The 23,159-nt window shown below is 34.6% G+C and overlaps 3 protein-coding genes across 6 annotated transcripts in view; 2 read left to right on the top strand and 1 right to left on the bottom strand.

Moving 5' to 3' along the window:
- loaf (low-density lipoprotein receptor domain containing lost and found) overlaps nucleotides 1-23,159 on the bottom strand; it is an 89,670-nt gene that overhangs the window by 46,625 nt on the left and 19,886 nt on the right. The gene's annotated exons all lie outside the window — the stretch shown is intronic.
- On the top strand, nucleotides 686-13,833 carry LOC142987146 (maltase A1-like). Its single transcript, XM_076135712.1, has 9 exons — nucleotides 686-790; nucleotides 2,901-3,053; nucleotides 5,409-5,588; nucleotides 7,158-7,321; nucleotides 8,818-9,203; nucleotides 10,393-10,594; nucleotides 12,102-12,458; nucleotides 12,957-13,195; nucleotides 13,667-13,833. Exons 1-9 carry the CDS (start codon nucleotides 727-729, stop codon nucleotides 13,737-13,739), a joined length of 1,818 nt encoding a protein of 605 aa, XP_075991827.1. The 5' UTR covers nucleotides 686-726; the 3' UTR covers nucleotides 13,740-13,833.
- LOC142986609 (maltase A1-like) lies at nucleotides 15,104-21,399 on the top strand. Its single transcript, XM_076135145.1, has 8 exons — nucleotides 15,104-15,805; nucleotides 16,762-16,941; nucleotides 17,297-17,460; nucleotides 17,713-18,095; nucleotides 18,408-18,609; nucleotides 18,996-19,352; nucleotides 20,597-20,835; nucleotides 21,230-21,399. The coding sequence occupies exons 1-8, from the start codon at nucleotides 15,523-15,525 to the stop codon at nucleotides 21,300-21,302; spliced, it is 1,881 nt and encodes a 626-aa protein (XP_075991260.1). The 5' UTR covers nucleotides 15,104-15,522; the 3' UTR covers nucleotides 21,303-21,399.

The raw sequence follows: 23,159 nt of genomic DNA, 5'->3' as shown, positions 1-23,159 counted from the left end.
TGGCGGCTGAAACAACTGAATTACTAAAATCACCAACCACACATAGAACCACATCTATCTATACTATATATATCTATATACTTCCACAGTATAAAGTCATAGAGGTCGAACACATATGTGATATTCTAAAACCCCACGCGCATAATTTTTTATCTTCTCGTAATAATAGCAGTATAATAACTCTCTGTAATCACGATAAATACTTGATATGATATTATAATGCACACTACCTATTTCCATCGACATCGCTTGTCAAAAATATCAATATTCGTTTGCTTAAACTTTATTATTGCATAAAACTCAACTGCAGGTTCCATTTACCTACATTTTTCTTAGTTATAGGGTCAATACTGGCAATTTTACTAACACTTTTGGCTAAACTGTGTAAGCATTGTGTTTCCTACGTTGTTACGATATTGAGTCTAATTCGAAATCAAAACCTCTGAACTATATTCGTCACCTTTAAAGCATACTTATCGATATAGACTTTCACAGCTTAAAATATACTCCAATACAAAGTATAGAGCCTATTTTGCACGACCTTCTATTAGAAAGAAAGAATATATTATATTAACAACAAAATTGTATACCTTTTATCATTACTAACTGAAACCTCCCTAAACGAATCAAACACACAAACATACAAACAAACGAGTACTTATCAACAGATATAAGTAAAGATAATTATGTACAGGCGAGCTGCGCGCGCGCAGTGTGTCAGTCGACATGAAGACGTTACACCTGGTAGCAGTTATTATTGGAGTGGTTGGGGTGCTTGGGGTGATTGGGGGTGAGTACATTATATACTACATACGGTACATAGTTCATCTTCCATAGATCAATGTGAAGTCTGAATGTTAGGTAATATTAGGTAGGTATACACAGTTTAACCACGTAATGAATTGCAGTGGAGATAGCTACAGAATGGCTATGGTTTTTTATAAAAGAAAAAGCTAGCAAATTTTGATGTTATTAAATTATTATTCTCTGAATCTACTGTGCAAATTACTCCTGCTAAAGGTTTCCGGCTCGAATTATAGGTCTTCCAATACTAAAGGTTTCTTTCAAGAAATTTTAAATAATTGCTTGTCTCTCACCAAACTTCTCTAAAAGGTGCCCACTACAATCATCGCTGATATCGTGGTATCAAGCCCACAATGAACATGATGACGATGACCAATAATGATCATAACTTTTAAACTCTCGCGTTACATGTTTAATGTATAATAGAATACGGGAATTAACGCGAACACGCATTTTACCTTAAAATGCCTAACGTTTCGGCGCAGGTTGCACTCGCCGTGGTCGCAAGCTGACTCAGTCTTCCGTTAATTCACATATTCTATTATACATTATACATTGACCAATAATGATGTTGTTGAAATGTTTCGAGACTGTTTGAAAGTGTTAAAAAGTACCAGTTTGCTGTTATACTGTTGGCTCATAAAGCTTTTACAAAGCAGAAACTTTCCATTTTAAAGGTTATACCTAAACAGTTTCTCGTGAACATAATTACAGTAGCGAAATTAATTAGTAGCTAATTACGTGTGCATTTGACGCGCTTCTGTACTGTACGTAATAATTAGTAAGGTTTTGTTGATTAGTTAATTAATTTTACATAGGTTCATGTTACAAAGGAGACTAATTGTTTTTATGAATGTGTAATTTTGGAATTATTAGTAAACTAATCTTGTGGCTAGAATCTGTAGCGCGATTTCCTGCACTCTGAATATCTTTTGACTTTAAAAGTTTATTTGGAAATAATAGTTTTTACAGTGTAAGCTTAGGAGTGCTGGTCAGTTTTCTGTACAAAAAAAATTTCGATAGCCTCCATATGCTCCATTGTTTATAGTTACCGGTGGAAAAATACTACTGCCAGATTTAATACCACTAATATGATAAATGTTTTAGTGGACGTTTTTTTAATCTTTCATGTAATAACTACTGAAAGGTTTTGATTCACGTAGCTAATTAAGAGCATAGATTAACATATAAATAATTTAAAAGCAAAAAGATTTGAAAAGGAATTAAATATTTTAAGGAATCATTCTAAGAATCTGTTTTACACAAATAATTAATGCCTTTTCAAATATCACAAAAAACAAATTCAGCCTTAAAACAACAGTTTTTCAGATATTTATTTCAACTCGGAATCAAACTCCAATGTCCTTTTTGACCTTCACCGGGGGTCCCCCCAGTAGGCAAATATCTGTTATCAATAACGATAACGTTTTAAGAAAATATGCCGTTCCTAGATTTAAATCTTTGCAGTTATCTACTTAATTATAATAATCTTTTTATCTCGATGTGCCACTGAATAAATGTGTTTATCGATGAAATAACAATAACAAAATGAGTTTGATTATTATCTTATTAGGAAAACATTTTAAATATTTGGTCATGATGAGGCAATTTGAAAAATCATTTTGTAATAGATACTTCTGTTAAAATATTTGCTATTTCTTATATCAATGTAAGTTAAATCATTCTATAGTTTATTATTTTAAAATGTTACTAGCCCTCGGTGTCTGAGTACATTTAGCGGTAGTTTATCTATTCAATATCGTTTTTTGTATGAGTATAAACGCTATTGATAGATAGTAAAACGGTTCAATGCAAAAAACATAAAGTTTTCAATTTCAGGTTTAGTTTCTAAACTAATTAGGCAAGTGTGATTGCTGTCTAATAAGTCAATTTAAAGGCTTAAGTTAGAGAAATTTTTGAGTCCAGTTACAATCCAAAAATATTAAAAAATTCATAAGATTTTAATACGGAAAGCTAGGACTACAGAGCCTAAAAAGAACACCATATACATAGAAACCCTCGCTTTCAAACTTAAAAGACCTGACATCCCAAAAACCTATTATTACTCGTAACTATATTTTTTTCTTCTCTTCCAGGTCTGATCACATGGGGGGTGCTAGCTTCGAGGGACAACAGCCCTCCTCCCCCGGAGATCATCCCCATAGACTGGTGGAAGCACTGTGTACTGTACCAGATCTACCCTAGGTCTTTTAAAGACAGCGATGGAGATGGCATCGGAGACCTTGCTGGTATGTACATATTATAACTGCACGTTTGGCGCAGTGGTTTAAGCGGTCACCTCGCCGCAACAACCATAGCGCCGCGTGTGGTGGGTTCGAATCCCACCCGGGACAAATCTTTGTGTCATGAGCACAAGTATTTGTTCTGAGCCTGGATGTTAATGTATCTATATAAGTATGTATTTAGAAGTATATAAGTATGTTTATCAGTTATTTGGTTACCATAGTACAAGCTCTGCTTAGTTTGGAATCAAATGACCGTGTGTGAGTTGTCCCAATATATTTATTTATTTATTATCATAGATTTTTACTTTTAATAGCTTTCAAAGACTGTTCCTCTGTTACTGCTTTATAGGCAGAAGCGGAAGAAACAGACCCGCTTTTCGCTGTTTTGATTATATTAAGCTCACATTACGCGGGGCGAGCTTATTGGCGTATGTTAGGCACGTTACTAAATTTTAGTCTAATATATTTTATGTAAACTTAATCAGCCGAAAGGTATGATTCAAATAAGTACAATTTATAATGACTACACGATCTATGACCCTAGCTCAGAACCTTGTTATCAACAATTTCTAACAAAAATAAAGTTTCAGTTTAAATATTATTAAACACTAGAATCCCTCTAAAACGTGAAAATTAAAGCGTCCTAAAAGTATACTACGACATAACAAACTTGATACTTTACAACAGAATATATTAAAGCACTTACACTCTACTTTAGAAAGGGTCTACGTACAAGAAAAATCTTCTACAAAGTGCAAAGAGCTATTTCTCTCGGCTAGAAAATAAATGAGACGGTTTTTCACAACTAGGGGGGGTCGAAAGTACATGAAAATTCGTTTAGTTTAATTTTGAAAAGGGTACGTCGATTTATATTGTCAAACCTCATTTGATCAGTGTGTTTGATGGAGCAGGCAGTTTGAGAGAAAACCGTGACCATTAATGAGACTATAGTGGGTTAGATATTATATGAAAGAGCATTTAAGACTGGTTAGTTGTTATTAGTAACGGAAAGGGTTAGTAAACAAGATATCTTTAAAGAATCCTTAGCTATGAAGAGAGCTAGAACATTATATCAGCTTAGCCTTTCTTACAAACTATTTTGGAGTCGGCTTTCAATCTCACCGATGCAGCTGAATACCAGTGTTTTACATGGAGCGACTGCCTGTCTGACCTACAGAACACCGTTACCTGGGTTATAACACGATACCCTTCGATAAGACTGGTTGTTAGACTTTCAAGCTTCTGACTACTGATAACGACTGCCCAAGATCTTCGTAAATGACAGCCGGGACCCATAATTTAACGTACCTTCCTTAGCTAGAACATTATATTATAGCATGTATATGACAACAACACGCTTTCAGTGCGGTATCTTCAATATGAATGCAAGTAATTAGACTCGCCGTTCCCTAGTCCCGACTCGTGCCCTACAAGCACCTACTTTCTGTGTGAATCGCGCTTCATTTTATTTGCAATCACAAGCAGTAACCAAACCTTTAAAGTCCTTTCCCCAATAAGGAAAATTATCCTTGCAAAAATATTTTTTTTACATTGACCAAAAACATGTTGCACTTGATATAAAATGTGTTGAGGTCACAATGCGGCTGCATTGAGCCGAAAATCGAGAAGCTTTTGGTTTAAAACCAAAATGAAGTTTTTACACCATTTTTTACCATTTATTTAAACGTAGCCAACAGTGATCACGTAATTACTTCCCTATATTATATACACATTAGTAAGAACATAAACGACACCTACATGGTGTTTTAGGTCACTTAAAATAACATTATATGGGTTATATTACTCATAATAATAAGTACGGCTGCCGATTTTAACCGAACGGTTGTATATGCGACTGATCTCGATGTCTTACGTTAGGTTCCCAATTCAGGCAGTGTTGTATTCTATTAATGGATATGTTTTCTAGAATAGCCTGGAATACATTGATATGATTCTTATTCGGCTAAACTTGTTGTAGATTGTAGAGTGAAATGTAAGTGAATTTAAAATATTTTTTGTTTAAACCTTCGCTGGTAGTAATCTTGCGGCATAAGTTTTTTAGTGACAGAGATAGAGTAATTGAAACATTATTTTGTATCTCATCACATATTTGTCTTTTTCTTTTACTTCTGTAACAGTATAAGATTGCTTACACGCAGTATACAAACGTATGAAACATGAAATTCACAATAATATTATTATTACAAACTTTAATATTAAGAATAGGGGAGGCCTTTGCCCAGCAGGGGGACACATAAAGGACTAATAAAAAAAACATTTAGAGCGTTTTTGAACAAAGAAATTTTTCTTGACTAATTTTCGAATACCTTAATGAACCTAGTTACAAATCTCTTCCAGGCATCATGAGTGAGCTAGAACACTTCGTGGAGTCAGGAGTGGACGCGATATGGATGTCTCCAATCTTCGTCTCTCCCATGGTGGACTTCGGCTACGACATCAGTGACTTCTACAACATACACCATGAGTACGGCACCATGGAGCAGTTTGAAGAACTGCTGGCGAGAGCCCATGAGCTTGGTGAGTGGAAATTTATAATAACACCTATGTTTAACATGGTACAAGTGTATGAAAAGGATAACTTTACCGTTGTACCCAAATTTGTAGACAGAGGTGTATTAATAGACCCACATTTCGCCATTTGGAATGTAAAAAGGGGTTAGTCTGTAGCTATATACCGGGCTAGTTACCATTTATATAGTGTAACAAACTTTTGTTTTTTGTTAATTTACCGTCAAAATTGTTCAAGCCACTCAAAGACATTTAATTGGTCTTAAAACATGTTACCCTAACAAACACTTATCAGCTGTTAAGTTAAAGGGATTCACAGCTGAAATACTGTCACCCATCTATTGGGAAATCACACCAAAGATTCCTTTATCCACCAATTGTTGTTAAGTTAAACAGCCCAAAAGTCCTTGGGTACGTCAAGGGTAGGTTTATATTTAGGTCTATTCTAATTAATAGTGACGATAATGATGCTGAAATAAAAAATCATTGCGTATACATTAAACCTTGGAACAGCAATGACACAAACATTTTACAGCATTACGCGATATAACACCGGTGATTATGTAGATTGAATGATAGACTATCAGATATTCAATGAAAATACTTATTATTATCAAAATGCTAATTTAATTTAGATTGACAGAATGATAGCATTTCGATATTCCCAATGTTTATATACCTACAGCCTATTATTTTGAAATAATACCTACCCGAGATATAAAGTTACAGATATCATTGATAGCTTTATAACGTTTGCCGAAAGATACCGGGTTTGATTCCTGGATCGGACAAAGTGATATAAAGAAACAAATTATTTTTGACTACCCTAAGAAATGGCCTAGAGTTCGGCAACTGTTTTCCCTTATTATGTAAAACTTTAATATATAATAATTTACTACTACTACTACTACTATAAACATAGCTTACTATACAAAACTAAACTTAACTTTGTATGATCAGCAAATGACAAAAACATTTATAAATTGTTGTATTTAATATTCGGTACTTAATACCTTTATGTATAATTATCAAGCTATTTATCATAATTATTGTTAATCCGGACACATAATAACGCTTTAATCTCAATACATAAGCATTATCTATATTGAAATAATCCTACTAAATGCTACTGCATTCGGCAAGCTATTTTGAAGTGTCTTATGAACTTAAGCCTGTTTTGATAAAACTTATTAATAGCATTTCAAATATAAAATTAATACGCAAAAGTATCAGAATCAGTTATGTACATTAGGAGATAATCGTGGACATATAAACATACACACATACGGGAGAAGAGAACCATATTTTTTAAGTCTGTCAAAAATTTTGGTATTTGTAAAGTTAGTCCCTTGTAAAAAGGGGGCTAGTTATTGCTGATATGACGATACCATACTACAAGTTACATTAAGAATATTCCAACAGCAACAACTAGCAAATCTCCCGAGGAACTGAATCCAAAAGCCGGACCTAGAGATCGAACCCGAGACCTTATGATTAGCAAACATATATAGTGGATACCGACCGCACCATAGAGGCAGTAATATTATAAAGGAAACGAAAATCTCCTCAATGTTCTAGGTATCAAAGTGCTGCTAGACTTCGTGCCGAACCACGCCAGCACCGAGGCTCAGTACTTCAAAGACTCGGAGGATGGTGTCCCGGAGTACAAGGACTTCTTCGTCTGGGCTGACGGGTACCCTGATCCCGATAATGACACTAATATGTTACCACCTTCCAATTGGGTAAGTTGTGATAGCTATAGGGCTAGCTGCCTAAATGTTACCTTAACTCAAAGAGTTCATATTATCTATACTACTGATAATATTAAGGCTGAGGAATTTGCTTGTTTGAACGCTCGAATCTTAGGAGCTGATGGTTCGAATTGAAAAAATATTTTGCACTGAGTTGGCCATTTATTAAATGACTAATTATGACTAATAGGAGCGCAATAGCATTAAAATATGTTGTGAAAACAGGAAAACTATGGCCAACCACTAGTGTCATTATTTCACAAAACAACTGAATATTATTTTTATATTTCTAGTTTTTCTGTAACCCGATACTGATTTAAGAAGCTTATCGAGCTCGTGAATGTCTTTTCGAGTAAAATCCGACAACGTTGCACCACTTCACTCGAAATCCAGGGACATTTTATACCCCTAGAGTACCCGTGACCAGACTCTCATACATATAGTCAATTATGCACCAACTTCACGAAATAAAGAGAGACGCTTTAATACAATTTCAACTGAAACTACAAACAGGTCCTATTATTCACATAATCCCCCGAGGCTTTTCAAAAGTATAAATTAACAATGCAGTTTCTATTTCCATCCGCACAACCATCGGACGGCGCTCCAAAATTAGCTTGTTCGGTTGGTTTGCTAAAATTACCCGTATTCTCCCCACAATGGCTCAATGCGTTTCAAACTTAGTTACACTCCATTTAGTATTATCCTGGAGTTTCATTTAACTGTGCTATTTGTTTTGAAGCAATTCCTGTGGATTCCCTCGGGATTCTTTTTCAAAATAACTCCATTTGAAATAACGAATTGTGGAGGAGACTTTAAGAATGTAGCTGCAATATTGCATTGAATTTACTAGCTAGATATCTTGTGTAAATGATGAAGTTTCCTTTTATTAATACGTAAAAATGTTGTGTGTAAATATAATAGAAAAAATACCACTTGCTTGCTAAAACCCGTTGTATGAAAGTACATAGCTGACGCTATTCAAAATAAAATATAATCACAGCAAATGCACTCTCCAATTAAAACCGAATGCTCCTTCCTGTTACGCAGCAATTGTAAAGAAAGACCCTGAAGTTGAAAAACCTTCACAAACTTAGCAACATTAAATAATAGAAATAACACATAACAAGGATATTTGACGAGGAAGGGTCTTCAATAGGCATGCAGCACAATAGGCCGCGCATTCAAACGATATTATTTATTCAAGAAAAGCAGACCTTCTGCAGGAAACCATCATAATTAATGAACAACCCTTAAGTTGCTAAAGGTCTCGACTTAACTTCGGGGAGGAACTTAACAAATGGACTCCCCGACCTCGCAACCTTTAACATTCGCTACGACCATTTGCTTAACCCATTACCATTTTTCACTTTAAAAAATCGCTTGCAAGACTCAATAACAATAAATTAAGTTGGAAACAACTTCTAATGTATCTGAACTTTGATATTTAGGAAATTTGAATCTGTAATTTGTAATTTGCATTCAAGGTGAGTCAGTTCGGTGGGTCGGCTTGGGAGTGGAGTGAGAAAAGACAGCAGTTCTACCTTCACCAGTTTGCGATTCAGCAGGCTGACTTCAACTTTAGGAATCAGGCTGTGAAGGACGAAATGTTCAATATAATGAAGTTCTGGTTGGATAAGGGTGCTGATGGGTTCAGGGTCGATGCTCTACCGTACATGATTGAAGCAGACCCGGAGTGTCATGAAGGAAGGTACCCTGATGATCCTTTGAGTGGACTGGCGCAGTTCGAGTCCCATCAGCTCGGGTATACGATACCGCTGTACACTAAGGATCTGATTGAGCTGTACGATGTGGTGTATGAGTGGAGAGAGTTTATTGACAAGTATAATGAAGATAATGGTGGTGATACCAGGTAAGTGACCTTAGAATTCTGTTTTAGTTCTTCGAAATTTTTAAGGCATTTTTTGCTCGAAAACCTCTCTTTTCTTTGTTACTTTGTAAGGTAACTTTTGCATGAAGAATTTCAATTATGATGTGGGGTTACGAGAGATGTGGACTTAACAAACATACAAAACACACATATTTTGTTCCTCATCAAAATCGAACCTATAAAATAATAGCTATAAAATAATAGAGCAACTTTCCTTCTTCACATTTTAAGTGTTGAAGCAATCAAATGAAATTGAGAGAACTTTACAAAGCTTGGTAACAATTTCAAGTATTTTATTGACATATCGAACGTAGAGAAAACCACTTGTATCGAAACATCGAAAGATATTCTTGCTAATGAAATTAAAATTAAGTTTGAAGTAGTTCTTACACGGGTGTCTCTACTCCATTTTTATTGACTTTTAATATTTCCAATTTCTATACTCTGTACTTTTTAACACAGTCAAAAGAAATACATATTTCAAAAAGGAATGCATTAAGAGCCCGTTTCAGTTTATCAGGTGGAATTATAGCAGTTAAAAAATAATCAGATCCAAGGTTTTTGTATGCAATAAATTAAACTGATTTTAAAGGTGACGAGACTTTAAACAACATTATTTAATCAAATTCTTTCATTCATTTTATTGTGATGTCTTCAAAAACATTAAAAATTTAATTCAATCAAAATTAAAATCATTCAATGAAAACTTTGTTCACGCCGACTTGTTTTACATTCCTAATACAATCAGATTTAAGTCTCCAACTCTTTCATTATTCAGTTCATAAGTATTTAGTTCAAAAATACTTAGAATTTTAAATAAGACTGATTTAAAACTTTGAAATTTCAATAGTACTTAATGATTTTCAACTTGGCTGCACCTTTTAAAGTAAATGGAAAAGTTTATTTTAGAACAGATTTTGTTTGCTTATTCTTCGATTTATGTTAAGCTTTTAACTTTCTAAAGATAATTTTCTCGACTGTTTTATTTATAAAGTTTATTGAGATATAAAAAAAAGAGTTCGTATTACGATTTTTTCTTTTGAAAACAGTAGCTCGATTCTCTACCACTATCGACTACCGACAACAGGCTAGCTATCGAGTCTATCGTCGTCGATCGATCGAATCGAGCAACTCTTCATCTGTTCATAATATTTCCTTCTTTCCTCCCTAGGGTCCTCTTCTCAGAAGGTTACGCGAACATCTCCATGACGATGCTGTACTACGGCAACGAGGACGGCGCCATCGGAGCCCACTTCCCCTTCAACTTTGACTTCATCACAGACGTGTCTGCCAAGTCCAGCGCGAGAGACTTCGTGTACACTATCCTTAAGTGGCTCACTTATATGCCTCATGGAGCCACTCCTAATTGGCAGGTCAGTGGTTTTATATTAGCAAGCTTTACACAGGATTACGCGAGGAAAAGCGTGATATTCTTAGTAGCTAGCTTTAGATATGAGTAGTGAACAATTTGACAAAAAATGCTCATTTTTGGATGCCTTCATTTTATTATTGCGCTATGTAATTTTGTTTGCAACTGTTGATCAAAAATACCGCGTTTCGATCCTCTACTTAATCAATGTGTTCCGCGGTTTGCACTTTAGAATTTTTAGAAGCAGTTTAAAGATTATTAAGACTAAGTAACTATAGATTTAACTGCAAATAAGGTACATTTACCTATTTAAAAACGATGGAGTATATTTTTCATATACGTATCCATTCCAAAAAATGGTCATAGGCTTTCTAAATAACGTAACTACATAGTCTCACGCTTGACTGTTTATGTTTATAGTTCTATATAAGGTATGTGACCGTATGACTCTTGCTAATTAAGATTGCGTGACCTGCGTAATAGTGATTAATTGTTTGTTGAAAACGCCTACCAAATATTTTTAGCTTTTGTTAAGATTTACTACTGAAAATTGCTGCTGAAATTTTTAATATACATATAATTCTGTAATTTTTATTAACCTAATATAACACCTGTTTTTCCTAATAGGGGTAGGCAGGTATGTCTCACACCAGATGTTCCTAGAATTATCCTAATATTATAAGAATTAAAAAGGCTGCCCCTAGAATTGCCCAATATTGCGTATTGTACAATAAGTTTAGGTTCTGTTGAGGTTCTGTTTAGTGCAATATATTATTATATGAACATATTATGTGAATAAAGCAAAGAAAGTATATAAGACGTATCAACTGGCATTCTCTGGTCTCTGCCTACCTCTATGAGAAGAAGGCATTATTTTATGTATGTGATATTTTTAGTCAGTTTCGATACAAATTGACGTTCCATCTCATTGTGCAATATTATTGCAGGTTTGAGAGTAATGTTAAATTTTATTGTTTTAAAAAACATGAACCTATATATTGGGAAGTTTATCGTGTGTTCTGTATTTACAACTAATAAATTCGTTTTAATTGCCTCCATTCGGTATCGACAACCAGCACGGCTGCTAAAACAATGAGAATGCAGTGAATATATCATCTAAATTGTTTGTTTGTATGTATGGGCTATTCGCTTTATTCCATATACCAATGCATTCCGTGTATTCGGACAACGTCTGTTGTAAAATTGCTTTCTGTAGCCATTTTTAGTTTTAAAAGTATTTATGATGAAGATACAATCTTTTATATGGCTCGAATTACGGCCGTGGCGCACCCGACAAAAATAAAATTTAAGAGTAGGAGTTAAATTTTACTGAATTGGACTCTCAACTAATGTGAGCATCAATAAAATTATAAATTAAAAAAAAATATTATTATAAATTAAAGCATATTTTCAATGTTAAAAGTAGTTTAGGTACCTGCCATAAGTTTTGTCCATCTGGCAAACTTGCCTTTGACAACAACTATCTTATTAAAAACGACTTCCTATTCCAGTTCGGCAATCATGACAACAACCGAATGCCGACCCGATTCCGTACCAACATGGTGGACGGTCTGAACAGCCTGAACCAGATGTTGCCAGGAGTCACCGTCACCTACCAAGGTGAGGAGATAGGCATGAGGGACGGCTACGTCAGCTGGGAAGACACCGTCGACGTGGAGGCCTGCAACCGAGGAGATGAAGACACCTACCAGCTTTACTCAAGGGATCCAGCCAGGACTCCCTACCATTGGGATAATACCACCAATGCAGGGTTTTCCACTGGCAATAGGACCTGGCTCCCAGTTGCAGAAGATTTTATGGAAATTAATTTGGCTAAGCAGAAGGAAGATGAGAGGAGTCATTATAAGGTAAGGTGGTTTTGAAGATGACGGTTTTAGCCCTATATTTTTTTAGGAACTCCTAATGACAAAGATAAAGATAAAAAAGATAAAAATATTTATTTCTGTCCAAGTTCACAATGTTTCTGAGAACAATGATAGCCACACCAGGCGTTGCCTGTATCGTGGAACCATAATGTGTACAATAATATTATTATGGCATAAATTTATATGTTTTTGTACGGAATTCCTTTTGACAAACCTTAGAAGCAAATCATAGGGCTCGGGATTTTGAACCTAATTTTATAGTTCCCAAATAGTAAAAAATATTGAAAAGGACTTAACGACAATTGTACCACAGACTTTAATTGAAGTTTTACCAGAATATTATTTTCATTTGGGTTGTCATTTCATTTATTTGAACCAACCAACTAGGTGACTGTTACATTAATTTCCTAAATGTACATTTTCGTGTAAGTTTTCTATTAAATCCAGAACAAAACTAACCCAATCCTCAATCTTTCCCAGGTCTACCTAGCCCTAACAAAACTCCGCAAGGAGACGACCCTCTCCCACGGGGAGTACGCCATCAGGGCTCTGTCAGACAGCACCTTCTACCTGGTGCGCTACCTCAGGACCTTCGACACCTACATCCTGGTCTTCAACGTGGGTGAGGAGGCTGATAACGTGGACTTGAGTCGAGTGCCACAGATGTCTTTGCCGGCAACTGTATATGTATCAAGTATACATTCTAGTAGACTTCCAGGGTATGTATTAGTTATGAATATTAATTTAAAAAAGTGATAGTAATTTGTGCTCAATGGTCGATAAACGATCTGTGGGTTAAGCAACCGTTGGCGCGGTCATTCTATTGATGGGTGACCGCATAGTGATATTTGAGCTGGGCGTCTCCGTACTTCGGAGGGTACGTAAAAAGACGGTCTCGAATATTAGAATATTCATTCAACCTTACGCTTTCATAGATTTATGACTGTACTTATTGGGATGATAATTACCAATGTGATAGCATTTATTATTAGAAAACATGACTCCAGTTAAGAAATTACTGTATCGATTAAAGTCAAAAAAAGATCAAACTATGGAACTAATTTGGCGAACCTTATGTAATGAGATTTATTTATATACTTTTATTAAAGTTAAAATCAGATCAAAGTGTGGAATCAATTCGGCCAACCTTATGAAATGAGATTTTTTATATATTTTTTGTTTGTTTCCAGTTCTACACTAGAAGATGATCAGATTACGCTAGAAGCGGGCGAGGCTTTGATTCTGAAATGTGCACCAGTCTGAACATACCTTTATATAGCATAATACTCGTTATTGTAAATAAACATATAAATTATTATTTATTTGTAAATGTAATAAAGTAGTTATTTAATATTTACGTGCAGATTTTTCCTTAATCCTTAAAAGTAATATTTAATAAATTTCAGTAATTAATGGTAAATGACCTTGACAAAAATACTTATTGTTAGCTACTGAGATTTTCAATATACGGAAATCAAATCCAAATTCTATTTGACCACTAAGGCAATTTATAAAAACTTTATAAAACGGTCTCCATGGCACAGAGGTTAAAGTGGTCGCCACGCCGCTACCATTGCGTCTGGAGGTCGTGGGTTCGATTCCCACACGGCACAATTATTATTATTCGTGCGGCCCAAAAATTGTTGTTTCGCGTTGGGTTGTACTTTGTGTCCGTTGTTTGTATGCTTTTTAAAGTCCCCACGACACAAGAGCAATTCTTAGTGAGGGAGGTGTCTTTTATAAAAAAAAACGTGACCCTAATACCACATAGCGACTGTAGACTAAGACTAAACCAAAAAGATAATTTCAGTCAAAAAACAAACGGTTACGAGTGCAGAAACGAAATATGCAAATGTTCAGATAGCAGTCTTAATTCAATGCAGTAGCACATCAGTGGTGTGTTAACTTGCACTTACTTAGTGTGTATTATTTAAACTATATTATATATAATTTTGGTTATATTTTAGTGGTATACTAAACGTAGGTATGTGATATTGTGTAGTTTTAAAAACATAAGGCATAAGGTGAGAATTGTAATGCAATATTTTTTTTTAGTAACGAAATATTTTTTATTTAAAGTAAAATATCGGATAAGAATATAAAAATTCTGTTATGGCAGGTAAATTTAATTGTGGAATCATTGAAAAGCTGTTTATCAAATTTCAATAACATCAACAGTCAAGTATTTTCACAAATGTAAGATGAATATTTTAACAAATGAAAGGTCATTGACCGCTTTAATACAGTTAAAATTTAATTGCGAAAACTGATATTTTGAAAATTAGGTCGTACTGAAAAACCAGTTTCATAATAAGTGGTTAAACCGGTACTTTCATTATATCATTACAACAAATAAAAATCTTAAGTTTACAACAAAGATAGGGTCATTTTGAAACACTTACCCCCGGTTTCTGATGTCCATATAGCGTTTAAACGTATATAAAAAAAACACTATTATACAGATAAACTACCGCTAAAAGCACTCAGAAACCGGAGGTTAGGAGTACAATGTAACCTGTTCCATTATTTTTTTGATCAATATTTAATAGTAGATCTTTAAAGAAATAAATAACTGGAAGATTAATAAAAACATATATCTATTCCAATAGCTTAGTTATCAATCAGGGAAACGAATTATTTACTTGTAGATGCCCGTAACCAGATTATTTTCAATTCAAACCAAGAATTCATTAAATGGTACATTATTATACAATTAGTTTAAAAATAAACATTGAAAGAACTCAGTGCAATGTGACCGTTACGACCTGTTACTTTGATAATTGTGTTTTACTCAACTGCGAGCCTCAAAGGAGGTTAAATGTGACTAATTTGTACAAATCGTACACAAATAATAATTAGATAAGTTTACTTCATTCAGGCAATAGGTTCGAGTCCCATGTGGGCTAAAACAAACTTTTGTAGATTTTTGTGCCTATATCAATATACTCTTTATGCAGGATATAAAGTTGATTATGCATATTAGATACTAGGGGCAGTTATTTATTGAAAATGTTTATTTTACAGAATTTAGAAAACCTAAAAATCTATGTCAGTTTACGACTTACTAATAAGCATAATAATACAAACGATGATCATAGTCCAGCAAAAGATCCACTTGAAACAAATGCTGATCATACTGTTGATCATGTTAGTGCTAGTGATTACGATCGTGATCGGATGGCTGATCATTATAGTGATGAACAATAAGGAGATGGAGTGTGATGAGAGGGAGCTGAAGAAGATGGATTGGTGGGAGAATGCTGTTGTTTATGAAGTCTATTTGCGATCTTTTAAAGACAGTGATGGTGATGGCATTGGAGATATTAAAGGTAATAGTAAAGAATAATAAATAACTTTAACTTTTATAGAACATGTTGTATATAAGCAAACGTCGTGGCCTTTTTTAAGATAGCTGTATCTTTAGCCGTTAACTGTATGTTAGATAATAAAACTAATAAATATCTTAGCTTAGACTTGGAAAGTCATATATATGCTAAAGTCTGTCTGTCGGTTACGCTATAACGGCTAAATCGCAAACGATTTTGATGAAGCATAAAGAAAGTTGAAGAGTCGTCATTAAAAGGTTACTATTTACATATAAAAAACACGAAATCCTGTCTGTCCCTAACGCTTTAACGGCTAACAATAGCAATAGTAAGTATATAATAGATGAAATTATATCAGGCAAAGGTTTTACCAGTAAAGTTAATCCACGGTAGGAAATTAAAGCCGTAGAAAATAGTAGTAGTATTTAATCGTACCGCACTGAATAAAGAAAATAAATTATGGAAATCGAACCGCAGTTGAATATGAAATGTTCATAAAAATTTAATAGGGCTGCGGAGATTTCAATCAAATCATATTAATTAACGCTTCATAAAGACTCGATGAAAATTTAATAAGAACTGAAATAATATTAAACTGGTCAGAAGACGCAGTAGCAAGGTTTTTGCTATTATTACTGCCAAATGACGTGGGTTCGACTCCCAAGTTAAGCATTTGTGTAATTATGAAATGAAAATGTCTGAAAATTAATGATAAAAAAGTGTCAAAATTTTCAAGCCACCCGAAACCTTTGATATTGTTTAGCGACTCTTTTCTTAATTGGAAACTACCAGGACCTACCGCAAAATGGCCACCCATCTAAAGAAAGTCCGCGTTAAAGGTTTCATAACCAATTAATCACTACTAAATATGAATGCCTCGTAAAGAAAAAAAGTCTCGTCCAATTCAAGTGCCATTCTGAAAGTTATATCCTCAAATATAATTTTATTTTCTTTTTCAGGTTTAACAAGTAAATTGCAATATTTCGTGGATGCTGGCGTGAATGTCATCTGGCTGACTCCAATATTCTCATCGCCTATGGAAGACTTTGGTTATGATGTCAGCGACTTCTATAGTATTCACTATGAGTATGGAACCATGGAGGACTTAGAGGATTTGATAGAAAAGGCTCATGAGCTGGGTAAGGAAGTCTTAAACTTTAGATTGTGTGAAAACAATATTTTTTTAGTATCTTAGTTGTCCAGAAGCATCCCTAGATTCTCAGCTCTCTATAGAATATATTCTATTCAAAGACCTTTAGTTGCAGTTATTTCTTTTTACCCATTACTTTCCCACTGCTCAGCAAGGGTCTCCTCTTGAATGAGGGAGAGATTAGGCCTTGAGTCCACTACACTGGCCAAGTGCGGGTTGGGGACTTTGCCTGCCCTAAAGAAATATATTAAACAATACAATACATATTATTTACTTACTCAAATTACACTTTTAGCAGAGAAGCATATTTTACGTTACGTACATATGAAGTTCTTTGTTTCCAGGAGTTAAAGTGCTATTAGACTTTGTATGTAACCATGCAAGTATAGCATCCCAGTACTTCAGACTATCTGAAGGTAGATCACCAGGATATGAGGACTACTTCGTATGGGCTGATCCAAGAAGTGATCCAAATAATGAAAGTAACCGACTGGTGCCTTCGAATTGGGTAATAGCAATAAATTGTACATTTACTTATCGTGCCAAGAACTACTTATTAGAATGTTATTCCGTCAAACAACATTACGTCTTTATTCTTCTGTACTATGTGATAAAAAGTACTTAATATCATTAGAGATAGGCTTTCACGAGCCTTTTGGATCAGATAGTTCTATTTGAATTCGAATTTCTTTCATAATTTAAGCCATCGGCACGGATATTTTCTTGATACTAACCCCAATTAAAATTGTGCGTTTTTCAGATCAGTGAATTCGGTGGCTCAATCTGGGAATGGAGTGACAAACGCCAACAGTACTACCTTCATCAATTCTCCAGAACTCAAGCTGACTTCAATTTCAGAAACCATTCTGTCAGAAAAGAACTTCAAAATATTCTAAAATTCTGGTTAGAGAAAGGAGTTGACGGCTTCCGTATAGATGCTCTTCCTCATTTCTTCGAAGGTACACTTGAAGATGAAGGGAAATATCCTGATGAACCTTTATCTGGTGATGTAACGGCTTCTCCGTTTGAGATTAAATACACAGATAGAAGGTACACCAAAGATTTGTTTGAGGTGTATGATGTGGTATATGAGTGGAGGGAATTTGTAGACCAGTGGCAGAAGGATAATGGTGCTGAAACCAAGTAAGTAGAAATAAAACCTGTGACGGTTAATCAAACAAGTGAAGGAAACCGTAACTACTTAGTAACTAAAACGACGATACGACGTCCAAGACTCGGTGACTAAGTTGACACGCCACTGATAACACTAAGCGCAGAGGTAGGGTGTTAGATTTCGGCAAGTGGAAAATATTAATGTGATCCTCATGTAGTTTTTTGGGGACTAGATATTTATCTGTTTTATATTTGTTAAACTCCCCACAATTCAATAATATTTTTTCAGGCAGAACTCGAAGCATTGTTATTATTTCAGTCAATCACCAAGGTTTTTTTCAGGATACTTTTAGCAGAAGCCTACACTAACATCACCAACACTATGTTGTACTATGGAGATGAGAGGAATAGGAGTGGTGTTCACTTTCCCTTCAATTTTGACTTTATCAACAAGTTATCAGACATGTCCAGTGCGAGAGACTATGTGTATGTTGTTAATCATTGGATGAGTTATTTGCCTTATGGGAGAGTTGCTAATTGGGTGGTGAGTATAAAACATATTGTGCCTCCATCATCGTTGTAGATACTTATAATGATGATGATTATAATTATTTTCAAAATGTAGTAAATTCAAATCGGTGATGGAATTTTTTTTTTAGTTTTCGAAATAATATCGTCAGACATAGACATAGTACCCAAGGCCTTACCACTCCTTCGTTCAGGAGACCCTTGCCCAGTAGTGGGAGAGAAGTGGGTTTCAGAAAAGACATCAATTGGGAATTTGGTATACACATTTACAGTTAAAGACTAAAAGACCTCTGTTATAAAATTGGCTACTCATAAAATCTCTTTGCTCCTCATATAAGATAGAAGAATAATATCTAAATTAAAAAATAATACGGTAAATCTCTAAAAGTCTGTATTTTCTAGCTCGGAAATCACGACAACAGTAGAATGGCGACCCGTTTCGGCACAAACATGGTTGACGGTCTGAACGCGCTAACTATGATGCTACCCGGCGTCCCTTGCTATTACCAGGGAGATGAAATCGGCATGGAAAATGGCCACATACCTTGGGAAGATACAAAAGACATCAGAGCTTTAAGACTTGGGAACGAAGACAACTATGAGAAATATACTAGAGATCCTGCAAGGACCCCATTTCATTGGGATAATAGTACTAGTGCAGGGTTTTCAAGAAATGTTAGTACCTGGTTATCAGTCAGTCAGGAGTATAGATGGAACAATTTGGAAGCTCAAGTGAAAGCTGATAAAAGTCACTTTAAGGTAAAGATTTTTAGCGTATTGTTATATGAAGAATTAGTACGTTTTGATCTACGAATTTTTGACCAGAACACTTAAACATTTTTCAGTCTGTTTTTCTTAATGTAATTTTATTTTCTTATGATACATGATTTACATATGTATGAACATTGAACGTGAATGGGGCAATGACAGTTTGGGAGGATCGCACCAAGCGGCGTTCTTTGATCGCTGCCTACCCTTGTAGGAAATAGGCGCGAAATTATGTATGTCAGTTGAGTATACCTTGTTTGTTTGTACCATAGTTCAAACGGAATTTAAAAACTAATAAAATGTCAACCCACAGAATTTCATTAAAATACAATATTCAATATTCATTCAATTACCGCGTAGTCATGGAATTTTAATACAAATACAACAGTCAAATTGCAATACAATATCAACCGCAACTGTAGTTAACATATAGGAATCCAACCCGCGATCCGTGGCTACATACATATATAATTACTGCTCAAACCACTGGGTCAGCCATGCAGAGATAATTCGGACACCATCTGCTACACAACGACAGACTGACATTATTTCAATAAGCTTAACAAGTTTCGGGTTTTGATACGCATAAATATCATTTTGGTCGGCAAACCGACGTTTTACTGATAATTCTGTTATTTATTGCTAATTAATTGGTCGTATTGCTTGTTGTCGGTTTAATGTTTTAACTACCATTGAAGGATTTAATATATTATTAAATGGAAAACAGAGCCTTTGTGTGTCATCAAAAACACGTATACATTTTTATCAATATATATAATTTTTTATCAAATTATTGTTTACGTCTTTCATGTTTTCTTTTACAAACATACAAAGTTTTATTTGATCCTATAAAACTATTTTTAGGTCTCAGTAATTATATTTTTGGTCAAAACCTATCTGAATTAAGAATTTATTGTGAACTACCGGCCACTCGCGACTGCGTGGACTCTAGCGTGGACTTTAGTTTTCTCGTTGTTAAAACATTATTTTGTTGCTGATATTTGCATCAAAGTTTTGTCCCTTTTTAGCTCCTACGGAGTCTCCAAAGGCCTATCTTAGTGCTATACACTCCCTAAGGAATCTTCATACCAAATGTCAACTTTCGTCCATCAGGCAGTTACTCAGTGACGAAGAGTTTTATATATGTATACTGATTGATTACAGTACCTCACAGATCAATTTATTATAACGACACTTTAAAGCGACTAACATCACAATATTATCATCTTCATCAGGTATTCCAAGCTCTAACAAAGCTTCGCAAAGAACCAGCCTTGTCTCACGGGAACTACCACCTTGAAGCCATGACAGCACATTCCCTACTCCTCATCAGATACTTGGACAATTACGATAGTTATGCTCTGGTCTTCAATGTAGGGAAGGTAGATGATGAAGTGGATCTGGCAAGAGTGAAGCTGATGAAAATGCCTGCGGTGGTTTATATGTGTAGTGTTCATTCAGAAAGGAGAGATGGGTACGTTTTCTAAATTGTGATTACCTTAACTGGGGTTAGTGACTTTAATAAAAACAGTTATTTTTCTTAATAATGTGTAATTTAAAATAATTTGGTGTTTTGTGATGACCGTCATGTCATTTGTCTCTTAGCGTTGTCATATTAGCTAGTTAGGTAATGGTAACTAGACAAAAAATTACTGCTAAAGTAATAGTGCCTAGTTAGGGGTCACTTAAGGGAGAATTGAGAAATTTAAGCATGTGCTGTGCTAGTGAAATATTTCATCAGCTTTAAAGGATTTGCATTTTGTGTCTTCAAAGTTTTACACTGTAACACGTAACTTTCTGATCAAGATAAAATTACATCTCCTATTATACATTCTTTTGATATGATAATAACCTTTTTCTTTTCCCAGAGACATAATTCCTTCCGGAAGAATATTATTAAAGCCTGGAGAAGCGCTGATACTAAAGTCTTTGAGAAAATAAATATAAAATTTACTTTGTTGGCCTTTAATTTGATTTCCTACTTAGAAGCCTGGTTATTTAAAGATCTTAATGGAGTCTCATAAACGTTTCTATAGACTTATTTTTAAGTATTCTTTTCAGAGAATAGTCAGTGAACTTTGTAAGTACTTAACGTTCTTTTTTCTTCTGTTGAATAGGGTACAATTATTAAAAATTAGGTATAATTAACGTTACCTATTTAGATAATAATACAACTACGTCTATCTAGTTGCTTGAACGCAATAAAGTCAAAAAACATGAAACCGTCTTTTTTCATTTAAAATATTCAGCCAAAATAGTTCCTACAGGACCCGGTAGAGGCGCTAAACAGATTTTCGTGTGTCTCGATAGCTAGCCGGTTGTCGGTAGTCGATAGTTGTAAGAATCGAGCTACAGAGCTCTCTACTATCAACATATTAAATCATTCTGTACATTTGTCCTTCAAACTGTCAATGACACGCTTTGAATAAATAATGTACCCAGATCGACAGTTTAGTTTCATAGTAAATACTATAATAACTTTAATCGTCCCACAATCAAATCCGATCAGACAATTAGATTTAATTAGAGCTTTTAGTTCAAAGTGAACTACGTAAACTATTATGTAGCAGTTATTTTTAAAAGTAGACCAGTCAAGGGCAATGATATTGATTTTATTTATAAACCAACTATTTGTCTATGCTATAGTTATTTTATTGTTGCTGAGTTGACAATTATACATACAAACAAGGAATACAAAGTACTAGACTCCAAACCACTACCTACATAATAATATGCATCTCACAGATATTTTTTCCATAAGAGAATTGAACACACTACGTATGTGCAAAATAAGTGCATTCTTAAAAATCTTAAAATATTTCTTGCCATATCGGAAATGAATTCACAGCCTTCCAGAACAATAACAAAAATATGTCTTCTAAACCACAGCACAGCAGACGTCAAAAATATTGAGAATCTTTCAAACAGTCTATAATATGTCTTTCGGAACTAAAACTACGTTCATATATTAAGGTGCAACTTCGCTGAATCGTTAACTAAGGTAAATATTTCATGATCATGTGAATCCCCATGATATAACAGAAACCATCAGAATGATAACTAATGCAGTAAATAACAGACTAAACAATGTAGTAAATTAGTACTACGAAGCGAGGTGACCCATCATTTGTGTGCTGTCTACTGGACCGTGATAATTATGTATTTGACATCCGTTGGCCATAGTGATGGGAAAAATATACCAGTATTTTTTGTACCTGTTACTGATATTAGAGTCATTGTATTTGCAAGATAACGGACCAATAAACTAGGCATATGTACGGTAGCAGGTTGAGCAAAATAGGGGACTGGTGAGTACTATGTATGTATATAGTATTCCACGAACAACTTGAAGCCAATCTTAGCCATAACTTAATAAACAGTAGACAAGTAAGTACCAGTAAATACATACATACATACATACATACAAACACGCGTTTTTCCCATAGGGGTAGGCAGAGACCAAAGAATGACACTTGGTATGATCCTTACCAGTAAATTTTAATATGGTTGGTAATTTCGCTATCTAGGAATCTATCTCTGAATTACCCTGAGGTAGACTAGCAGAAAATGCCCCTGGCATTAAGTCCCCCTTTAGAAGTCTCTCATTCAATACAGATGGAATGCAGATGGAGCATGGAGCCAACAAAATGGGTCCTTTTTGGATAGATTTCAGACAGAAAAAATCTATTCATATTTATAAAGTACAAAAATTCAACGTAATATTAAATATTCATAACATCCGGTACAAGATAACAATCAGAAACACGATGACTAAACGATAACGTTATCAGAACCTCA

This window comes from Anticarsia gemmatalis, chromosome 3 (assembly GCF_050436995.1).
Source record: "Anticarsia gemmatalis isolate Benzon Research Colony breed Stoneville strain chromosome 3, ilAntGemm2 primary, whole genome shotgun sequence".
Lineage (NCBI taxonomy): Eukaryota > Metazoa > Arthropoda > Insecta > Lepidoptera > Erebidae > Anticarsia > Anticarsia gemmatalis.
Note: the sequence above shows the minus strand (reverse complement) of the source record. Positions and strands in the feature narration are given on the sequence as shown.